Below are 19,757 nucleotides of genomic sequence, written 5' to 3' on the forward strand. Positions count from 1 at the left end.
ATCTTTCTTGTAAGACAGTTTGGACTCTCTGGTACTCAGTCAGCTTTCCTGGTATAGTAATTTCATCTTACTCATCATCTCAGATATTCTTCCTGTGTTCTTTTCCTGGTTCAACTGTCTGGTGTATTTGCAATATTCCACGGCCACCTATTTTCCCTGGTAAGTACAGTCTATCAATATACTTGCAGGAATGAAGGGCATAGTTTATTGGCATTATTTTCCTACCCTATTACCAGTGAAGGGATACCAAAATTTTTACTACTGCGCTGTGGCCGTGGTTTATGCAGGACGCCCTGCATTTTTCTCAACATCTTTCAGTGCAAATTGGGTGCTCTGGGGTGGAGCTCCATTTTCACTACCCCACTGCATTCCCCCGTCCAGGAAGTAGCCCACCCCTGCTTATTACTGGAATTGCTCAGGTGTTCTTTGCCTTGATTTTATTTCCACTACTGAATTTAGACTTTAAGATTCCTATGATGTATTCACTTCTAACTTTCTTCTTGACGTCAGTGTGTTTGATGTTATCAGTCTGAGGGATACCCAGGCATTTGTAGTGACCATCTTAATTCAAATTCTTGATGTTGTTTCCATAGGGCATATTGATTCCTTCAGTTTTCCCTATTTTTCCTCTGTCAATGATGAAAATGGAATATTTGTTCAGTCCAAACTCCCTTGTGGTATACTGGCTGGGTATACAGACAATGTAGAGCAGAGATTCTATTTTGGATATTTTACCCCTCATACAACCTCAGATCATCCAGGTAAAGGAAGTGGGATAATCTGTCAGATGTGTTTGATATTCAGTATTGTTGATAGAAGGATCAGTGCACTAACAAATAGTATTTTATTATTATTTCAATATATCTGGCCATTGCTGCCAACCTGCCTTCCATTGAGGACCTGTATATTGCACGAGTCAAAAAGAGGGCGGGAAGATATTTACATCCTGGACACAAACTGTTTCAACTCCTACCCTCAAGACGTCGCTACAGAGCACTGCACACCAAGACAACTAGACACAAGAACAGTTTTTTCCCGAAAGCCATCACTCTACTAAACAAATAATTCCCTCAACACTGTCAGACTTTCTACTAAATCTGCACTTCTATTCTACTAGTTTTTCTCATCATTCCTATCACCCATTTCCTCCCATGTTGACTGTATGACTGTAACTTGTTGCTTATACCCTAAGATTTTTATTAATATTGCTTCTTCATTGCTTATTTGACCCCTATGACAATCATTAAGTGTCGTACCACATGATTCTTGACAAATGTATATTTTATTTTATGTACGCTGAGAGCATATGCACCAAGACAAATTCCTTGTGTGTCCAATCACACTTGGCCAATAAAAATTCTATTCTATTCTATTCTATTTATCTCATCTAAACAATTTTGGATAATCACAAAAGGTAAAAGGAATCCCTTATTTTGGGGTTGAATTTGGGCGACTGGATGGGGGTAAGCCAGATGCCCTCCTGAATAAGTTGAGACCCCATTTGGAACTACCTTAATCTTATTCACTTTCCAACCTAAATAACATGGTAAGAATATCATCAGACCATCTACCCAGCTATATGTTGGAGACGAGTTATATCATCATTATATCTCTTATTCCGCAGAGCTGCTATGAAACATAATGCCCAAACCTTGAGGCAAACTATACTGAGGTTCCTTAACAGAGAATAGCTGAATCACCAGAGGCATTGTTCATCAGTATGTGATTTGAGGAAAGGTATAGACACCTGTCATAATCTTAACCTGGATGAACCTTCATTAGTAAGGTTTTAAAAATAGCATACAGTTTTGTTGAAAATTAATTCACTCAAAAGCAGTTACAAAAAGAAAGGAGAGAGAAACCTGGTATTTAAGAAATAAAAAAAGAATGATTACTGCTCTATGAAATTTCAGAAACCCTGGCCATCTTCATGTATTTAGGCCAGGAGCAATTAGGAATTTTAAGAACATCTGTTGTAGGCACTTAAAAGAAAGCTGCCATGGGAGAATTTACTATTAACAGAATGACTGCTCAGTGACATGGCCAATCACAAACTACTCATTTGACATGAGACACTCTAGATACTCTCCCTTGTATTAATGGGACCTCTGAGGAGCCCCAAGGCATTTCTGTAAATAACTAAGCTAAAGCTGGTGTCTTGCTTGGCAGCATGCCAGCTCTATATTTAATTTATTTTTATTTGCCCTACCAAATCTGTGCTGCAAAAATCCACACGATCGTGCTGTGACAGAAAAAGAAAGAATTTTCTATGTCTCTTTGGTGCCATTTCATAGTGATCTGAATTTCCGCAGTGCAGATTACAAAAGAAAATGAAAATATATTTTAAATTTATTGTTACTAAATATTTTTATTTTTCCAAAAAAAACCAATCTTCAAACTTAAAACAAACTTTTACAGAAAAAGTACAAGCTTTTGTAAGATGTAAGATATTCATAAATGTAAGATATTCATAAATATGAGAAGGAGTTGAACTAAAATCTTATATTTTATACCTATCAACAATCATTGGTTTACCAATGAATGCATTACTGTAATATGAACAATGCAATAAATTATTGCCATAATAACACATATTGCTGCAACCTTTGATAGATAGGAAGTACTGGCTCCAGAAATGATAGACATTTCCCACAACCATTCTCTGAATGTCTGAAATAATATCACTTTTGGCAATGAGTGAAAAATAGTATATTAGCATATTTATGGGAAAATATTTAAACATTTCAGTTTTACTATAATCTTAAATTATGTACCAAAGCTGTGGAATTTAACTGTTTATAAGGAACTGTGGATATGTATTGTGGGATTTGACTGTTTACCAAGTATTGAATTGTATACTTAAATACACATGTGTCTCTGATATAAATCATTCAACACTACTAATAGCATTCAGAGTTATAAAGATTACCATACTTACCCTTGGAGTAAAGGAAGAGAACCCAGTAAATTAATGTTTTAAAATGAAAATCCTCTATACTTGAAGACAATTAACAACTGTACTTCAGTTGTTTTCTATAATTCAGATTTAGATTCAAAAGGCAAAAGAACATCATGGGGGGAAAAACATTAATTTAAAGTGAGGTATAAAACACAGGGAAAAAACCCAGCAATGAATTTTATAGGTCTTATTCATTCAAGCTAATTTTTCAATATTACTTAGAGAATAACATGGGCAGCAAAAATGAAGGAATTCTCCCTCACCTTTATTTCTGGATTGTTATATTTCTCCCTTTTGGTTACACTCATTAAAAAGTATAACCTGGCAAAATAAAAACATTTCCACCTGCAGCCAAATAATGTTTTCTTTCCAACACTTGACATTAAGATAATAATAATAATAATAATTAATAATAATTCATTGGATTTGTATGCTGCCCGTCTCCGTAGACTAGTTGACAAAAATATTCTAGGAAATGACCTACTGTTCAGCAGAAAACAGAGAAGTAGTCATTTTAAGTCATTCTTCTGTTCCCAATAATGATTCTGAAATCATCGTGCAGGTGCCCAACACTTGTCTATTCTAAAACCTATGTCCTCCTATGAAGAGAAGCATTCCTTCTCTTCAGGCCTTGAGGTGCTACCTGAAGCCTCAAAAAAGATGCTTCTCTTCAGCTGAAGGTTCAGCTGAGGTGCCTTTCAATGGATTGTACTTTCTACTCAGTTGGTGTTCCAAAGGCTCGACACAGGCAAGCTGTGCTAAAGGACTTCTCCTGAAGCAAAGCAGCCAGACATGATGGAATTACATGCTTCAATGAGTTAATTATAAGTATCAAGATTGATGCCTTTCTCAAGTCAAAATGTTGCCACAAATTGTATTGCTCCTTCAAGAGAAGTGAAAGTAGTTCTGCTGCTTCACAAGGCTTCGGTTTTCTGCTTCACCCTACCCCAAAATTATTTGAATCAAGGCATGCTGAATATGCTATAATGGATTGGTTGGTACATAATGGCTTCTAAAATTACTGGATACAATCACCAGAATATATGGCATAAACTTGCAAATTAAAATGTCTCAGAAAAAGGGAAGTATTGAATAAATAGGGAATTGCAATATAACGAAGCGGTGGAAGTGATGTGCCGGTGCCTGGAGGCTGTTGGGGCCTGGATGGGTGCCAACAGACTCAAACTCAACCCGGATAAGACGGAGTGGCTGTGGGTTTTGCCTCCCAAGGACAATCCCATCTGTCCGTCCATTACCCTGGGGGGGGGAATTGTTGACCCCCTCAGAGAGGGTCCGCAACTTGGGCGTCCTCCTCGATCCACAGCTCACATTAGAGAACCATCTTTCAGCTGTGGCGAGGGGGGCGTTTGCCCAGGTTCGCCTGGTGCACCAGTTGCGGCCCTATCTGGACCGGGACTCATTGCTCATTGCCTTCTCCGGGTCCCGTCAACTAAACAATGTCGGTTGGCGGGCCCCAGGGGAAGAGCCTTCTCTGTGGCGGCACCGGCTCTCTGGAACCAACTCCCCCCAGAGATTAGAACTGCCCCTACTCTTCCTGCCTTCCGTAAACTCCTTAAAACCCACCTCTGCCGTCAGGCATGGGGGAATTGAAACACCTCCCCCGGGCATGTTCAATTTTATACATGGTATGCTTGTGTGTGTGTCTGTTAGTATATGGGGTTCTTTTAAATCTTTAAATATTTTAAAGTTATTTGGATTATTTATGATTTGTTCTATCTTGTTGTGAGCCGCCCCGAGTCTTCGGAGAGGGGCGGCATACAAATCTAAATAATAAATAAATAAATAAAATAAATAAATAAATTGACTTAAATTAAATTAAATATAAATAGATTACATTTAGCTTTCAGCTTAACTGTACTTTGTATCTCAAAAATGTCCCAGTATATTTATAAATATATTAGAAATTCTTCCCCATATAAATACTTGGCACTGTCATCCAGAACCTTTTCTGCATATTTTATAGCATTTAGAAATTATTATGAATATTTTTTTGTAATGAAAGCTGGCTACTTTTTGGTTATGATGTAATCAATTGTCACTTCAGATAAGTCCTTAACAAAAATATGCCAATAAATATTTATATTATGCTTGCCATCTGCTTTTCTTTGGTACCATATGTTAAGAATTAGCAGGACACTTCTTGTTTATACCTGAAATCATTCTAGTCACACTGAGATGTTTGACCACAGGTAGCACTAAATCATAACATTGCACAGGCAATAGTGTATTGATTTCCTGATATTTTGTTTCAAAAAGGTCATAGAGATATCATGTTGATTATAAAAACGATGCTTATAGATCCCCATTGAAGCACCCAGCAATCAAACGGCCTGCTGAATACCACTACTTATAGTTTTGTTTAGTACCCAGTTATTATGGTATCAGCCGAAACTGCACAACCACTAAAACAAAGTTATTTTCTTTTTTGTTCATGCTTATATGGGTCTGAGACTTTTTTATTACTATGGAGATTTTTTCTAGGTGCCAAAATATTTTCTGATAATAGATTGATACATCAGGTAGAATTTTACAGAAAAACATTCACTATGTAGATTCAATGAACTTATTCAGAATGGTCTATGTAAGATGCTATTAGTAGTACTACCTCTGACTACCTCCTTCTAAATATGCCATTTTAGCTGATGCAAAAGCATGTCCTTTAACAAGCAAAATGAACCATACATATGAGCAGCAAATTTGTCTTCATAATTTTATTAAAACTGAATAATGATTTATCTATAAGCAGGATCCACAAGTTAGTAAGACAGAGAAAGAGAGCAAATAAATAGCATTTGGTTTGGATGAAAAGACAACCTATAGTTCTTGCATAAATAAACTTGGAATTTATTTTTAATGATATATCATATATAAAATAAAAAGACAGTTGACCATGAACAGGATCCATTTAAACCAATTATCATTTTTCATCCTAAATTTGCACTCAGGGTTATTGTGATAGCAAAATAAGGAAGAAAACCCTAGAGTATTATCTTGAACTCCCAGAAGAAAAATATCAATAATAAATAAAATAAGAAAATTATATACTCATGCCATAAATACATACTTTCGTGTTATGTACTATAGCATAATGTTTGAAAAATCAGATAGGGAAGTTTTACCTAAGTTAATTATCCTGACTTCCCCTTTTAGGCAGCAAATAATTAACAGATAGGCATAAAGCAGATGGACCAGTACTGTGATCAAATGACAACAATGGACATTTGCAAAGCTGAAGCAGAGAACATTTATCTTGGAAGTAATCCTTATTATTAACTATCATTAGGACCATATGAATCTAATAGTTTAAAGCAAAGCATTAGCCTTCTTTGTAAAACATGAATCCCTGAGAAACTATCCTGAAATAATAGCCATGGCTTTCTTATTGCTATAGCACTAACCTCCTGAAACTATCTTTTCTTTTTCCTTGGTGAAATGTAATTAAGGTGTTTCAAAATTGAGCACTAAGCAGCAGATTAACACTAAAAATATACCTTTACTAATAATAACTTAGGTTTCAGATAGAGAGAGAGAGGATATAGGCAAAAAATGCAAAACTACATTTTTTAAAAAGCCTAAATCTTGACAAGAATGGCTAGAAATGATGGGAACTCTGCAGTTCAGTTATTGTAATTAATTAATACATTAATTACAATTAATATTTAAATTAAGACTATTCCTTAATTAAAATATACTTCAAAGAGCATTTATAAATTTGCCTAGCAATTTTCTAATCCCCCTTCCCATCTGATCTTTTTTGGTTGTTTCTATACTTCGTATTTTAAGGGTCCTTTTTGTTTATTTTGTCAAGCAGTTCCATCTATCATTAAATATGCCTCTTAGTCACATCTGTTATGCGTATCTTCATAGTATCAACTAAACTAAATAAATAAAATAAAATAAAATAAAATAAAATAAAATAAAATAAAATAAAATAAAATAAAATAAAATAAAATAAAATAAAATAAAATAAAATAAAATAAAATAAAATAAAATAAAATAAAATAAAATAAAATAAAATAAAATAAAATAAAATAAAATAAAATAAAATAAAATAAAATAAAATAAAATAAAATAAAATAAAATAAAATAAAATAAAATAAAATAAAATAAAATAAAAAATAAAATAAAATAAAATAAAATAAAATAAAATAAAAAATAAATAAAATAGAATAAATAAATTTTGGTTAGCTCTATATTTCAGATTATTTTTTCTGTCCCCATTCCAATAGAAACCATGCCTCATTCCTATGAACATAAAATTAAAATATTAAATGAAATGATAATAATTGTTTGTCTTATCTTCTTTGGCATGCATAATTTTCCCCCTGAATCCCAATTTATCCCTCTTCTAACAGGGAAAAATCAATAGAGAACTGCCAGATCGTAGGAAACAATTCCAACAACAACAAAAATCAAAACTATATGATACCATAACTTACAGTTCAGTAATAATTGGATTTTGTCATTAGGCATTACTTTTCCTTAACAGATTTATATGCACAGCTCTGACTGTACATATTCTCCACTACAAAGGACTTACAGAGGTGCAATTCTTGTCTGTCTTGTCCTCCATGATGCCAATTCGACATGGTGTCTTCTGATTGTGGAGCCAATAGTCTGTTGATTCTAGCAATCTGTTACTGCAAATTACCTGTTGAAACAGAAACAATTCCTAGTGCTTTGCAAAATGAAACCATGAGCCTAAATACAACATTACACAGAACAATAGAGCTGGAAGAGACCTTGGATGTCTTCTGTCTAACCCTTTAGAGGGAAAGGGTTAGACAGAATGACATAGGGTTAGAGGGAAACCCTATGTCATTCTGGAGAAATGGCTGTTCAATCTCTTCTTTAAAACCTTTAGTAATGCAGTAATTTTGGAGGCAAGCTGTTCCACTAATAGTTCTTGCTGTCAATAGATTTTTTTTCCTTATTTCTAGGTTGCATTGGTTATCTACAGGAGGTTCTCAAAATAGTTTTATTTTCACCCATGCCATTTAAAAGTGCTTTCACCCATGCCATTTAAAGGCACTACAATAAATCAACGGCAGTAATTTAAAAAAACAGTTAAGAAAATTACGATTTCGTACAGGAGAGTTCAGTAGGTAGTATGCACATAGTGTGGTTACTTTATCTAAAGTTTACATGAGGGGTGTCAAACTGGTGGACAACTGCTGGACATATCACATGCAGGCCACACGCACCAAGCTCTGTAAATGGGAAAAACATCACAAAGCATCACATAATGGCAACATGAGTTTGACAGCCATGGTTTACATCTATGCAGGGAAAATTAATTATGGTTTATTCCATTATGCTAGAATTGTTAAAATCCCTTGAAGGGAGAAAGACGCCAGGCCAGTGAAAGGAACCAAGTACAGTGGTACCTCTACTTAAGAACGCCTCTACTTAAGAACTTTTCTAGATAAGAACTGGGTGTTCAAGATTTTTTTGCCTCTACTTAAGAACCATTTTCTACTTAAGAACCCGAGCCTGGAAAAATTTCCCAGGAAATTTGAGAGTGGCATGAAGGCCTGGCCAGTTTCCGGCCATTCCCCCTTTAATCCTGGCCAGCTCGGGCTTTTCTGGGCTGCCAGAGGAGCCTTTCGTTGGTGCTTAAAGAGACTTTGGCAGTCCAGAGTGAACAGAGGGAGGCGCATGCTCCTCCTCAGAGCCTCAGAGTCCCTCTCTTTTTTTTTAAGTCTTAAAGTTTTGGATTTTTTTGATTCCCCTCACCTCACCTTCTTCCTTCGGCAGCGACTCTCCTCCTCCTCTTCCTCCTCCTCCTCTACCCACCCAAATTCTGAGGTTTTATTTCTTTCCTAATGGGTTTGCATGCATTATTATCATTATTTATTATTTATTAGATTTGTATGCCGCCCCTCTCCTAAGACTCGGGGTGGCTCACAACAGTAATAAAAACAATATAGTAGTAGAACAAATCTAATATTAAAAAACATATAAAACCCTATCATTATTTTAAAAAAACCAAACAGCACATTCATATCAAACATAAAACAAAGTATAAAAAAAAAAGCCTGGGGCAAGGTGTCTCAACTCCCCCATGCCTGGTGGTATAAGTGAGTCTTGAGTAGTTTACGAAAGATAGGGAGGGTGGGGGCAGTTCTAATCTCCGGGGGGAATTGGTTCCAGAGGGCTGGGGCCGCCACAGAGAAGGCTCTTCGCCTGGGGCCCGCCAAATGACATTGTTTAGTCAATGGGACCCAGAGAAGGCCAACTCTGTGGGACCTTATCGGTCGCTGGGATTCATGCGGTAGCAGGCGGTTCCAGAGGTACTCTGGTCCAATGCCATGTAGGGCTTTAAAGGTCATGACCAACACTTTGAATTGCTTTTACATTGATTCCTATGGGAAAAATTGCTTTACTTAAGAATGTTTCTACTTAAGAACCTGGTCACGGAATGAATTAAGTTCTTAAGTAGAGGTACCACTGTATTTATTGAAGAGTAGCAACAGGAACAAGAACACAGGAATCAACTGGTAGCAACGAACAACCCGGACCACGCCTGGCAGCTATTTATATATGTGGCTGCCAGGCGTGGACAACCAATGATTGCTCTGGATTTTTCATGCCTTTAAAACCCGGGACATAGCAAGAATCATTTCCATTTCATATTGTAAACTGGAGTTAAAATTTAATTACTCATTTCAATGTAAATGCAATGGAAAACCCTAGCTTAAAGTAATTGAAGTATGAAATATGAAACGAAAGGGTCTAATAATTAATTCATGGTTTAATTAAAAAAATGTCAATTATCTGGCTGGAATTAAAATAACACCTTTTTCCCAACTTCTTTATCACAGTCTTGGAGGATGCTCCAACTCATCTTTAATCACAGCCAATGAAAAATTTATTGTATTCATGAACTCCAAACTCTTCCTGCTTTGACATTCTTAGTATTGTAATCTCCATGCATCTGAAGGGCTGGTGGTTGATGAACAATGCCTTAAAGCAAACTTTTTCAACTGTTGGAATGCTACTAAATAATCTTTTAAAAATGCAGCCTGGCATATTGCTTACTTTCTTATGAAAAAATCATTACCGTTTCACATAAAAATGCTTTTGTCTCCTTTCAGTGAGAGGCATTATTTTTCAAAAGCTAATGCTAGTTCACAATTATAAATACTCACACCACGCATGTTTGCAAATAAAATCTTGTAATAAAATGTGTTAAGATTCCAAATAATGAGAAGGGAAATGCCCAGCAGCCCCCATTTCAACAAGATGAAAATTGTCATCACCAAACTATGTATCACAGTAGTACATTAAAGCGACCAGAAAGAAAGAAAAATTCTGATGAAAAATGAAATAAAACTATTCTATAACAATAACTGTGAACTGGTGAAAAATGAATGTTTGTGTAAGGCATGCAGATTAAATTACAAAATGATACTTTTTTCTCCCTTTAGGGGCTATGCTAGTTAATGGGCCAGAATGTTTAAAATCACATTTACAGCTTCTACATCAATTCCAAGTAATATATAAAATATAGCAGCTTGTAGTACAATATTATTATTATTTTAATATTACTATTATTGAGGCTATATATAACTGGACTGCAAACTTCAGATTATTACTAGGTAGCAATAAAAAATACATTAAATGCTTTAATTATTTTTCAGAAAAGACAAAGTGATCACTGTTCCAAATTTTCATTGACTATTATCATTGACTAAGTTTGTAGGAATAGGGAGCATAGGGGAAAAAACACCCCTCTAAGGCAGGGCTGTCAACTTAACAGTCCATGTGCTGGCCACATCCATGCCTGGTTTAGCGAAGGGAGGAAAAGTCCTGATATGTCACATGATGCCGCCATGATGACGTGAGTTTGACATCCCTGCTCTAAGGCATGAGGCAGAGGTGCTAGGTCTGGCATACAGAAATCTGGATGTGTATTAGATGGCAGGAAAGAAATATTGAAAAGTCTCTGGGAGGGTGTTTTTGGCTTCCAGAGAGCCTCCAGGGGGATGGGAGAGGGCATTTTTACCCTCCCCTGGCACCAGGGAAGCCTTTGGAGCCCCGGGAGGGCAAAACACGAGCCTACTGGGCCTACCAGTAGTTGGGGAAACAGCCTGTTCCTGGCCTCCAGAGTGCCTCCAAGGGTCGGAGAAAGCTGTTTTTGCCCTCACCAGGCATTGAATTATGGGTATGGGCACTCACGCATGTATGATAGCACACGTCCACACTCTTTCAGCACCTGAGGAAAAATAGATTCACCATCATGGTCCTATTGGATTCCAGATAGCTGTATTACTCCCATTGCGTTCCATTCCATTCCTCATTTTATTTTATTTTTTTCCTCCCAAATATCAGTCTGAGTTCTATGCCAAAGAAGCAAAATTGATTGACTGCTTTTGGGCTGCTCCTAGTATAAAACTCTATAAAATTCTTGATGACTCCAGAATATTTCTGATTTTACTACTGCTGGGGCATAAATAACATCACCTTGGAGACTCAGGGAATCCATTTTATAGAAGAGTGCTTCATATTTTCAATCAGAAATTGAATAGCATGAGGTAGATTGACTAGAAAGGCCTTTTTAAAATACCAGTTTATTAACTAATGAAACCAAGCAGTCAGTGGCAATGCAAAATCTAAAATTGATTGTTAAAGAGAAAATTAAAAGCATATCTATACAGTATTTAATTATTATGCTAATAATTAGGACAATGTATTTCACACATTCAATGTTATGCTGTAAGAATGGAATGATAACGCAGTCATATTGATGCCTAAAATTATTAAGAAAATTATTTTTAAAAATCAAAAGTGAGTCAGAATAACAGAACAGAATAACAGAGTTGAAAAGGACCTTGGCAATGCCTTGCTCAGGCAAGTCACTCAATTTTTTCTTAACTTTTTATAAACTTCTATAATATTGGTTTCTTAAATAAAATAGAACAATCTAAAATTATTTCCCAAATAGGGATGACAGGACTTAAGTTCTTGAACTGAACAGAGCAGCTTTTGAAAAGCTTTGAATTGGAAGAATCTTAAATGCTTGAGCCCTTTCTATCATGTCAAACAGCCAAACAGTCACAAATGTATGGTGTAGGGAGGAAATAAGGTTTCAAAACCACTATTGTACCTCAGTGTAGTATAGTAGTTAGGGTGTTGGACTAGAACCAGAGAGGCTGAGGTTCATGTCTAGTCTTAGTTATTGAAATTTATTGGGCAACTTTGAATACATTTGCTTCTGTGTGCATATATTAGATCCCATGTCTTGAACTTTTGAGAAAAACAGCAGAATAGGACAACAGTAGGAAACATTGTTGTTCTTTCAAGATGCTATGTATATTCTCTATGCAAATTAGTAATGAGTTAATTTGAAATGCCAGGCATGTTTAGATGTTATACAAAAGTACTACTGTATATCTTGAATATGTACCTGTTCTTGATCACATGATCACACAGTTCCAAAGTTCCATCAATGCCTGGAATGCACTACCTGACTCTGTGGGGGGGTTTTCTCCAAACCTCCAAAACCTTAACCTTAGACTGTCTACTGTCAACCTCACCCCATTCCTAAGAAGTCTTCAAGGGCTTTGCATAAGCACACCAGCATGCTTATCATCCCTGTCCTAATGTTTTCTTTTATTTGTATCTATTTCATGTATTCGTAATTGTTGTGGTTAGCTCTGGCCCAGCTCCTGCCCCAAGGAATGTGCAGGTGGATGTGGGGGAGACATCCACATGCTGCAGGCCTGTTTTGCTCCCGATGGAATCTGCCGATGAATCCTCCTCTGACCAAGGAAGCATGAGTGACAGGAAAGAGGGGAGTTTGGCAGACAGCCCAGGAGGAGATCAATCATCTGTATCATCCTTGGATTCTGAACAAGAATTAATGACACATCCACGCATGTGTAGAGAGATGCATAGGAGACAACAACTGAAGGATTACTACAAGAGAAAATGAGGCCACCTGTGGTTGGGTGGGGCTGCTGTAATTAGCAGCGTGTGGGTTGTGAAAGAGTATCTGATCGCAGTTCTTCAGGAATCCTATGTTGCTGTTTTCTGGACTTTGTTTGCTGATTTTTCACGCCTTTGAAACCAAAGCAGAGCAACGTGTATGTGTGTGTCTCACTTCGTTGGAAGAAGAAGGGGTGTGAAGTTTCTTCACAGCTGCTAGCTAAGTACTTAATGACTTAAGGGAAATTGTACAGACTACCCGGTTGTTTTGGGACCAGTGCTCTTTGATATACAAAAAGTATGCTTAGTTTATTTTGAATTTTGTGAAAAAGAACATTGTTTTGAATTTTCAAACGTGTATGTGTGTCTGCAATTTGTACCCTTGAATTTTCGGGAGGCTCCTACCAGAGAGCCTGGCAGAACAGTAATTATGTTTTATATCTGTAATCTAATACATGCATGACAAAATAAATAAACAAAATGTTCTGAAAGGTCTTGATAATGAAGTATTTTTTAAAAGAAGCCATTGTGGTAGACTAATTTTTTTGGAATACAATAATCCAGATAAAGAGGTTTTTTTCAGACCAAACAATTTAATTCTTCCTTATTCTAACAATTTCAATCATTGCAACATTTTAATTAAATCATCAAAATCTGAGCTTTTTAAACTCAAAATAGCTTATCATCTAAGAAGCAATTGCTTTCAGTTTTCTTGCTGTCACAATATCATTTTTAACATGGGAGGAGTTAAAACTCTTCTTTGTTGGTTGGTTATATTTTAATTTACTTCACATGTCAAATAAAGTTATATAATGTTTTTACTATTTTACTGGGTCCATCCTCTTCACTGTTTAACCCTGGCTATTTTTTTTTGATGCAGCCTTTGATCCCCAATCTAATATATGATGTATTGGGGATTAATATATGATCCCCAAAACACCCAAGGACATCTTGAACTAAAAAAATTATGTGATTAAAATACAATTTTTTCATCTTCTCAGTAAACTTACAAATGGATGCAACTTATATTCTACATATATCAAACTGAAACTTCATGATTGTTCAGGAACATTAAAATAAAAAAAAATGAATGCCTTAATTCTAATTGAATAGAAATGTCCATATAGTCTAGTCCAGTGATGGCGAACCTATGGCAAAGGTGCCACAGGTGGCATGCGGAGCCATCTCTGCTGGTGTTGTGGTTAGCTCTGGCCCAGCTCCTGCCCCAAGGACTGTGGATGTGGAGGAGACATCCACATGCTGCAGGACTGTTTTGCCCCTGGTGGAATCTGATGATGAAGGCTCCTCTGACCAAGAAGACATGAGTGACAGGGAGGAGGAGAGTGTGGCAGACAGCTCAGAAGGAGATCAATTATCTAGCTCCTCCTTGGATTCAGAACAAGAGTTAATGATACAGCCACACATGCGGAGAGCGATGCATAGGCAACAACAACTGAGAGATTATTATCAAAGAAAATGAGGACACCTGTGGTTGGGGGGGGGCTGTGGTAATTAGTGAGGCTGCTATAAAGAGCAGCCTGTGGGTTTGGCCATTGTGGAGGATTATCTGATCGTTGTGTTTCATGACTGTGTTACTGACTTTGACTTTTTGTGTGATGATTTTTCCCTGCTTTGAAACTAAACCAGAGCAAAGTGTATTTCACTTTGTGAAAGAAGGACTTTGAAATGCCTCACAGCTGCAAGCTAAGTATCACAGGACTGATAAGGGACTTGTGCAAATTACCAGTTTGGTTGGAGACGAGTGCTCTTTGCTACACCAAAAGAGGGCTTAGTTTAAGTGAATTTTCATTATAAAGAACATTGTTTTGAATATTCAAACGTGTGTGTGTCTGAAATTTGTACCTGTGAATTTTTGGAAGTATTCTACCAGAGAGCCCGACAGAACAGCTGGCATGCAAGTTGTTGCCCTAGCTCAGCTATAATGTACATGTGTGTGCCTGCCAACATTTTTGGTATCCAGAAAGCTTCTGGGGGTGTGGGTGAGGGCATTTTTACCCTCCCTCAGCTCCAGGGAAGCCTTTGGAGCCTGGGGAGGGGGAAACACAAACCTACTGGGCCCACCAGAAGTTGAGAAACAGGCTGTTTCTGGCCTCCAGAAGGCCTCTGGGGGGGTGGGGAAACTGTTTTTGCCCTCTCCAGGTATTGAATTATGGGTGTGGGCACTTGTGCATGCACGATAGTGCACGCCCATGCTCTTTCGGCCGTCGAAGGAAAAAAGATTCGCCATCACTGGTAATCTGTTCCAATTATGGCCTATATTGTCAGTTGAAAATCAGAAAACTGAAACACTGTCTAATAGTGCGCAGACTATAAATTGAGAACAACCACTTCCTTCTATAAGATAGCTATATGACTAATATAGTCAATGCATAATTGGATACATCCCTATAGAGCAGTGTTTTTCAACCAGTGTGCCGTGGCACACTAGTGTGCCGCGAGACATGGTCAGGTGTGCTGCGAAGCTCAGAGAAAGAAAACAAGAGAGAGAGAGAGAAAGAAAGAAAGAGAAAGAGAAAGCAAGCAAGAGAGAAAGAAAACAAGAGAGAAAGCAAGCAAGAGAGAGAACAAGAGAGAGAGAGAGAGAGAAAGCAAGAGAGAGAGAGAAAGCGAGGGAGGGAAGATGGGAGAGAGAAAGACATAGAGGGAGGTAGGGAGGGAGAGAGAAAGAGCAAAAAAGGAAAGAAGGAAGAGAGAAAGAAAGAGGGATGGAGAGAGAGAAAAAAGAGGAAGGGAGAGAAAGAGGGAGAGAGAAATAGAGCGAAAGGGAGGAAGAGAGAGAATTTTTTTGTCCAATATTTTTTTAGCTGCCCCCCCCTCAATGTGCCCCATGGTTTTGTAAATGTAAAAAATGTGCCGCGGCTCAAAAAAGGTTGAAAATCACTGCTATAGAGGCTTTCTTAACACATGAGATAACAGCTTATTCTTGCCTGATCATCTTAATTGCAGTGTTTAATTACAGCTCATCAAAAAGAGATGGCAAAGAACATGCAAAACAAGATGAGACTTTGGGGACTCATTCCACATTCATTTTCTAAAACGGAGTCAGTGAAATAATATTTTGTACCCCATATGCTATGAGTTTTTGTTTGTGTCACGGATAATTGAACCTAAAGCAAATTGAAGGAAATGCTTGTTATTCTTCTTGTGTCAGCCCACTGCAAACAATAAAATTTCATTTTAACAAATCATTTTTGTTAATATAATGTGTGGAGTCAGAAAATGGACCAAGATGGCTTATGAATATGGCTCAATGATGTTTTTCATATTAGTTTATCTTATAATAAGTGTCTTGAATTATTTGAGAGTATTGGCAAAATGGAAGTGAATAAAATATGTCTTACAAACTGCAGGAAAAACCTAGGCCAAAAGTTAGTAATCTTTTGCCCTGACAGTCAGGTATGATGAGAGATTGTGCCAAGTCTACATAACTCTGACAGTGTGGTTTAGACAACTTTCTCTATTATCTTTTAAGGTTCCATAGATATCTTGCAAAGAGATATATCGTCTATCATCTGTTGTGATTCAGCCTGAGGCTGCTCAGGGACCAGCTGTGTCTCTGCTGGCTCCATGCCCAGAGGAGGATGACAGCGCAGAGGCGGGAGCTGAACAGTCGGACGGGGGAGAGGAAAAGCAGGAATGGGATGAAGGCGAACAGCATGACAGCCCCGGGGGGGGGGGGGCTCTCCCCAGCCAGTAGCTTGGAGTCATTAGGTGATGACGCACAAGCTGTCATTGACATGAGACAGCAACGTTCAGAGCAACGAAAGGAGCAGTTAAAGAGATATTTTCACCATTGAAGTAGAAACAGCTGGGTTTGGGTGTGGTACTCATCAGCAGGGTTTAAAAGGCAGGCAAGCCCTTTAAGCCATGTGGCGTGTTATCAGCTTGGCGTGGCGTTATCCTGTCTTGTTTCTCGGCGTCTCTGTTCCTGGCTTGTGGCCCAGCAGCTTTGGAAGATCCGTGGGAGGTATAGGTCTGCTATCTACAGCCTTGGCTTGGCAGCAAGAATTCTGTATTGCTGCATGGACTTTTGGCCTTCGTGAATATATCTGCAGATACAGCATTTTCCTGTTTGTAAGGACATTTTCTGTTACCTGTGTTTTTCTTGAATTTTATAAAACTGCCTTTGCCTTTTACCAGTGTGTCTGGATTCTCTTTTTGGGTTGGTATTGGCTTCTGGAGTGACCCAGACAGAACATCGTCTCTCCATCATTCTATCTCATTTAATATTTTCTTCATATTTCCCACACACTCAAATCATGTGCCACTGCTATGTACACAACTACCAGGCAATGGGAGAAATTCAAATAAAAACAATGTGCAGAAATGCTTCTCCCTATGTGTCTTTGTTTTCAGCAGTATTACATTCTGATAAATCCAAAAAAACTGGAATCAGTTCTATGATTTCTGCTGATCACAAATCTAGATATCAATATGTTTGATAGGAATTTGAAGGCATTTGCAATGTTCTAAAACTATGTGGATTTATTTTAAATCTGCAGGTACAAAATTGAAGCCTAGGTTGATTTTTCTTCCCTTTGTATGAAATTTTCAGGGATGCATATCTTCATAATACATATGTAACTGTAATTTTAAAAACATGGTTCATCATATTACGCTAATAATTAGGACAGGATATCTCACACATTTAATGTTACGCTGCAAGAATGGAATGATGAAGCAGTCATGTTGATGCTGCCTGAGATTATAAAGCTTTAAAATATTTTATTTATTATTTATTATTTTATTTATTCTTTGTCCAATATACAATACATATGAGAGAGAATAGACATTAGGTAATATATATAAGGATAGGAAGTAAAAAAGAAGAGAAGTGGATAGGAAGAGAATATATATAGAGGAGAGAATATATAAGATAAAAGGGGTAAGGAAAGAGAATTGGACAGGGGACGATAGGCACATCAGTGCACTTATGTACGCCCCTTACTGGCCTCTGAGGAATCTGAAGAGGTCAATCGTGGAGAGTTTAATGGAGAAGTGAAATAAAAATAAAAAGTGGGTCAGAATAACAGAACAAAATAACAGATTTGGAAGGGACCTTTGAGGTCTTCTAATACAACCTTCTGTTCAGGCAGGTCAACCCATTTAAATTTAAATTTAAATTTGACTTATTTTTATTGTTTTGTATTTATATTGTTGCTGTAAGCCGCCCTGAGTTTTTTGGGATAGGGCAGCATAGACGTTGAATTAAATGAATGAATGAATGAATGAATGAGATATTGTGGGCAAAATATACCCAAACATGAATCTTGATCAATCAAAGTGGTAAGAACAATTGAAGTTGGGTATTCAATATTTGTTACTTCTTAGTTTAATATTAATGTTTAGGAAAATTATATATGTAACAATTGCTTTTTTAGGCATACATATATCTAGAAATTGAAAACCCAAGTTGGATTCCTTCTTGAAAAGATTTTGCAGTCATTTTTAAAACTGTCATATCAGTCATCATGTAAAATGAACGCATTATCATATAATCCTTTGCTGGCAATTTCAGTACTTGATGCATTTAGATCTGGACTGGAATATTCTACCCAATTTTTTAAAAATATATTTTTCTTCTTTTAATATTTGGCAGTGATTCATGGGTGGATGAACCCTGTGCCCACATCTAAGTCTTTCTAGGATAAATTGGCGTCCCGATTTCATTTTGGAAAGCTTTGGTTTAATAATTTCTCAATCAGATAACATTCAAAACTCACTTTTTAATAGTATATTGATCCAACTCTTTCTGTCCTTGCTTGTTTTCATTCCATAATTCCAGTAGTGTGATATTTGTATCCATTGTTCCAAGCCCTGTCATGTTTAAGGCTCATTATTATAAGCCACTGTTTTTATAGGCTAAGAACTATCAGATGGTGCAATGAGGCTTGTCCATAAAACTGAACAATTATGTTTTTAGAATAGGTAGCTATTTTTCAGCAAATCATTGGTCAATTGATTGCTTCTGTATGTTAATATTTTTCATCATTTAGTTGCCTTCCTTGTGTGCATTTTGAATATTATTGAAATAATGGGTAAACAGAATTAGCTGCATTGTTGACAACTTCAAAAAGGCATTACCTTCTTACATGCCGTGACCGAACTTCTGACACTATTTTCTGTGCCACAGTGGTGCGAAATTTCGTACATCAAGGGAAATTCAAAGTTGCTGAAGAGAAAAGGGGGAGTAGGAATCAGTGACATTGGTACAAAGGAATCAAACATTATTTCATAATCCTTCATACCTCTTCCCCTTCTAGCTCTTGCAGGTTTCCTTGGCACAAAGCATCATATTATTTGTGATGGGATTAGTTTTTATTATAACTTTTTCAGCATTGGAGCCCTGTTCTGAAATAGTGGCCTGATTGCCTTTGAAAATAAAAAAAACCTAGAATACAGAACTACAGTACATTGGATAGAGCATCTGTTCACCTTCAACAATACAATAAAATATTCTTTTCTGTATCAAAGAAGCAGTTTAAGGTTTCTAAATTATATAGTGGTTACATCCATTCACTATGCCAGCAGGCTAGAAATTGCACACTAAATTTTATACTAAGTCGTCTGTTTCATACCCAAGAAAAAAGGTAAATTATAGCTTTTCAAGGCAAAGACTACAATGGAGTTGATTAAATTTAGAAAGCAAAGCAGGTCATTTCTATCAGCACAGACAGGGAACAGTTAATCGGTTTTTGAAGAATGAGGTTCAAAGAAATTATATGAGGATTTTATCAGTCAATTCATCATCAGACAAAGCTCCTATCAGTCTTACGTGCTACTGTTACTGAATTGGTGTAATGGGAAGTCAGGAGGCAAAGGCGTT

General features: G+C 36.9%; 1 protein-coding gene across 1 annotated transcript in view; it reads right to left on the reverse strand.

Annotated features, from left to right (window-relative positions):
• SPHKAP (SPHK1 interactor, AKAP domain containing) overlaps positions 1 to 19,177 on the reverse strand; it is a 57,408-nt gene extending 38,231 nt beyond the window's left edge. Inside the window, exons 1-2 of the mRNA XM_070754238.1 lie at positions 19,016 to 19,177; positions 7,521 to 7,631 (exon numbers count right to left, since the gene is read on the reverse strand). Coding sequence (XP_070610339.1) covers positions 7,521 to 7,631; positions 19,016 to 19,177 — 273 coding nt within the window. The remainder of the gene's footprint in view (positions 1 to 7,520; positions 7,632 to 19,015) is intronic.
• Positions 19,178 to 19,757: the final 580 nt, after the last annotated feature.

Source organism: Erythrolamprus reginae, chromosome 5 (assembly GCF_031021105.1).
Source record: "Erythrolamprus reginae isolate rEryReg1 chromosome 5, rEryReg1.hap1, whole genome shotgun sequence".
Classification (NCBI taxonomy): domain Eukaryota; kingdom Metazoa; phylum Chordata; class Lepidosauria; order Squamata; family Dipsadidae; genus Erythrolamprus; species Erythrolamprus reginae.